General features: G+C 30.4%; 1 protein-coding gene across 1 annotated transcript; it reads left to right on the top strand.

Annotated features, from left to right (window-relative positions):
* Positions 1 to 460: 460 nt before the first annotated feature.
* Positions 461 to 4,388, top strand: LOC149563332 (uncharacterized). Its single transcript, XM_089826682.1, has 2 exons — positions 461 to 1,071; positions 4,027 to 4,388. The coding sequence occupies exon 1, from the start codon at positions 536 to 538 to the stop codon at positions 1,016 to 1,018; it is 483 nt and encodes a 160-aa protein (XP_089682808.1). The 5' UTR covers positions 461 to 535; the 3' UTR covers positions 1,019 to 1,071; positions 4,027 to 4,388.
* Positions 4,389 to 4,737: the final 349 nt, after the last annotated feature.

Raw genomic sequence — 4,737 nt, 5'->3', positions numbered from 1 at the left:
ATTAAACAATTATTTTTATTTTCGCAAGGAGATTTGAACCCAAGACCTCTTCGATAAGAGACTCACAATTTACCATTGTGTTATAAGCTCTTGCCTAATTAAAAAATACATTTATTAACAATTGTAGAACAACTACAACATGCAATATTTCTAAACTTATATTATATAATATTTTTAAGAATATAAATATTTATTATATTTATTTTTAAAAAAAAATCTAAATGCTACATGTACACATTCTATATAAAATAACTCTTCTATTTATAGAACTTAACAAACATCAATAAACATATAAGAATTTATAGTAACATGTAAAAATAAGCAATTTCAGTTTTATTAATTTATAATAACATTTAAAAATAAATAATTTCAGTTTTATCAAGTTAGAAAAATCTTGACCCAAATCTTTGAGGAGTTTGCTTAAGTTACATGTGACAAAACGTGTTTCTTTTCGTGGAAGACAATAAATCCTTCAACCCACGGTTTAAACCTTATTTTACTCCTCCTCTTCTTCATTCTGAATTCTTCTGTAGCGATGGATCCGCTTACATTTGCTCTGCAGGACTTGGATTCAGCGTCTCCAATGGCCCTCGACGAACACAGTTCGAATCCACGGCTCAATTCTGGCGACATTTTACCCGACTGCAGATTCATGTCCCCGTATTCGATCCCGCGACCTGCCGACTCCGTTACGGGAAACCCTAGCGAGAAGGAAACCCTAATTGCGGATGCGGACATGGAATTTGACGAAAATCCGTGGAATTTCTGCGTGTGGGATCTGAACACGGCGAATCCAGAGCTGGAGATCGGAACCCTAGCGGAGATGTTGACGTCGATTCTCGCACAGACGGAGGATTGTATGTCCTACGACGCCTTCGACCTGTTCGGCGGCCGATCTCGGTCAGTTGACGCTTTTGATTTCAGAGACATGAAGTCGGCGTTGGAAGAGCGCAACGTTGACCGCCTCTCCGAAATTTTGGGACGCTTCGGTATTTCTGGACGGGATTCGAAAGCCTGACGCAATTTCTGTCACTCACTGTCTTCTACCTATATTCTTTCCCCAAATTCAGGGTATGTTCAAAATTCCCATTTTTAGTTTAGACCTTTCTTTGCCTTCACTCTAAGTTAATGCTTGGTTCAAAATTCCCAGTTTTAGTTTAGACCTTTCCTTTCCTTCAAGTTAGTGTTTGGTTCATTGACAAACTTTTTCCCTATTGGTATGGATCATTATGATTCGTCCCCACTTGCATAAAACAAATTGTGATTTTGTTGTTATTATCTTCTACCCACCTGAAATACATAATTGCTAAGTATAATAATAGTAGTTGGTGGTTATGATTCAAAAGGAAATGGAATTGGAGTTATGAGAGTGGTTGGAATAAGCTAAGGATATGTGGTGGGGAATATTGAAGTGGGATTAAAAGTGGTAAATAAGGGGGTGTAGTTGGTTTAGGTTGTTTAATATGGATTTTAAGGTTGATTTTTGTTGCTTTAAGTTATTGGAGGGTGGTGGTTGTTTGACTATTTTTGTTATCATTAAGGGAATTAGTCTCATTGTTGAATACATTTAGGTTGAATTGAGTCATGAGGATAATCATGAGTTATAAAAAATAGAAAAGGAAGTAAATAGAATGTAGGATATATAATTAAAAATATATATTAACATTTGAAGATCTTATCATTTTTTAAAGTTATAAGAATAGTTTAGTATATTTCTATAAAATGTATTTGTTAATTAGTTAAGGTTTCTATCTTACATGAATATATCAATCAAATCTTGTAAGATAAAGTTTTTGTTGATTATATGTGGATTAATATTACAATTGTCTTGGTCATCTAAATTATTTTTAATACAACTATGATTAATTATATTGTTGTTACTGGACTATGCAATGTCAACAATATTATTTAAACAAGCACTTTTTGAAAACATCAAATATAATATGTCAAGAGTAAACCAATCTTAGATAAGGAAAACTAGAGGTATATCAAATATGACAAGAAGTGAGAAACATAAACCTTAATGTCAAAGCAAGGGTATGTTAGGTGGCTGATAAAAAAGAAGTATAAATAAGCATCAAGTCCTAACATAAAAATTGAGCATAGTGATAATGGAATTTTAGGTTTGAAAACCCTAATCTACTTGAAATAAATAAACTTAGGTTTTTTAGGATTGAGTAGGTTCAACGAGTTATGAATGAAAATAGTTTGTTTATACGTTTAATATAGGTGTATCCATGTAGATGCACACAAATAAGCATAACTTAACCTAAATTAAATGATGATAATTATGACCACTAATTTTCTAGTTTGAAATTATTAGTTTAGGAAACAAAAGTATAGGGAGGGGATGAAGAGGGAGGCGAGGTGTAAAACAAGGTGAGTGATTGTACTTCATTTCTATTACCAGAGAGTGTGTTTCAAATGAAGATGGCTTTGGATTTGGGTTATATATACTCAAAATTTAAATACTCTCTTAGTGAGGTAAAATGTCACATAAAATGTATTGAATTTGTATTATGTTAGAGGGCAATTTTGGACACATTCATGGTTGTAGACTAGTCATGTAAGTCTACATTCATTCCTACACACAATGAAAATTCTCTTATTTTTTGCACATTGAATAAGCATCTACGTTACTTTCAACAAAGGTATAAAGATAAGTTATTTTAAGAATACCCTAAAAGGCTATTATGTTGAACCCTATAGAGTAAAGAGATCAAAGAGAACATGTACGAGCCTCAGATTATTATTTAATTAATCTTTCTAGTGCATCAAATTCAATGTATCACTATTTTTTGTTGCTTCAATTCTCATGGAGAATAAGTATTTTGTATTTTCACTTGATATTAGAAAAAAAATGCATTAAAGATTGAATAGAAAATGTCTTTGGATTCAGATTCATGTCTCCATTTTTGCATGAATGAAAAAATTGAGATATAATTGAATCAAAAAATATTTGCTATCCATTCATAGATTATGGAAATCTTATTAATTTAATTGGATTAAAGATTTTCTATATCTAGCACACAACATCAAATTGTAAGTTGTCTTATGACGAGAAAATTAAAAAAGAAAAAGATATTGTATATATAGCATACAACATTAATAGATCACATGGTAATATTGGGAGTATTGAATTTGAGCCTCAAAATTTCCTTAATAGTTTATGTATTGTCCCCACTCGGTAGGGAGAATTGTATTAGTAAAACCTGCAAGCAAACTTATCAGAGTCACAATAATAAAAATTATATTTACATTACTCTACCCTCTAAGCAACCCCAATCTTAAGGATGTCTCCAGATCGGGCTTCCTAGCTCATATCTACCTCGCGGACTTCCCAGGAGCGCACCCCTTAAGATTCTTCTTGGACGAGACATCCTCTATCCAAGGCCACTCACATATGCATATGTTGACATTGTTAGAATATTCTGACACATCGATAGCAGACATGTTGGCCAGATGGAGATTATATCAATGTCACATACTAATATTATAGAGATGATGCCAATATCAAGCATGTCAATTAGATGGAGATCATTAATCTCACATACCAACATTATAGAGATTACAAAAAATATAGTTGTATCAGTCAGATGAAGATTATATCAATCTCTCATACCAATACACTAGCATTTTAGATCAATTTATTTTTCCATAAGAAATACATCAACATCAAGATACTATTTATTTTATAATCTTTTATATGTACATTTCTATACATGAATATATAATCACATAATTTCATAATATCCATTTTACATATAAATAAATTAAAACATATAATGTTTCTTTAAAATGAAATAACATTAGAATAAACTAATACATATAACATACATACCTCTTAATGTAATTTTACCTTATCTTTTTGGAAAGGAAGCCTCTTAAATATTTTATCCATTAATAACTTGGAAATCATTCCTTTCTTTTTCCTTAAACATCTTTCTTTTGTTGACATTGCTAAGTCTTGTTTTTTCCCTATGTATATGCTCTTATTTAATAAATGTGACTCAAATTGTATTTCAGATTTGATCATATATGGTTGCTTGGACTTTCAAATGGCTTTTTGGTAAGATGTATGTTCTCCTTACTTATGCATGCCTCCTTTGAAGCATACTCCTAAACTTGATTAAATTTGATTGGCATCGGTGTTAAAATTATGTCCGCCGAATAATGAATGCTTTATAAGCCTACTTTAAATTGTACATGCTATGTTACATATAGGCGCTGTTGTTTCTATTTATAGTGTGTAGGCACAAGTGATGGGTCGCATCCCTCACGTGACCGGTTATTTCTTTTACATGGAAATGTTTATTTAGTGTATTTAGGAACTATTAGTGGAAGTCTATTATGATAAATAATGATTTATTAATATCTATTTTTATTAATTCATTTGTTTAGAAGTGATTATCAATTTCTATATTATTCTTTATATAAATTTTATTATTTGATAAATATTTTTAATTATGTTTAATAATTTAATAACTTAATGTTTATATATTGATTGATTGATTTATTATTAATAATATTTTAGTAGTAAGATATATATTTCTTTCTAATCAACCATTTAAATAATTTAGTAAATTCACTTTATAATTAGGCATGCAAATTTTTATTAGAAGGGATATTATAGTTTAATGAATTCATTTCATTTCCACTTTTATTATTTCGTACATGAAATCATAATTTTACTTATTACATTATTATGTTAGTTTAGACTTCTTTCTCATGTGTTCC

Source organism: Cupressus sempervirens, chromosome 4 (assembly GCF_028749045.1).
Source record: "Cupressus sempervirens isolate cs-2001-9-10 chromosome 4, ASM2874904v1, whole genome shotgun sequence".
Lineage (NCBI taxonomy): Eukaryota > Viridiplantae > Streptophyta > Pinopsida > Cupressales > Cupressaceae > Cupressus > Cupressus sempervirens.
The sequence above is the reverse complement of the archived record's forward strand: the minus strand, read 5'-3'. Positions and strand labels throughout refer to the sequence as shown.

Bases quoted from the DNA above. Each gene is read 5' to 3' on its own strand.
- LOC149563332 (XM_089826682.1), top strand. From the start codon at position 536: ATGGATCCGCTTACATTTGCTCTGCAGGACTTGGATTCAGCGTCTCCA.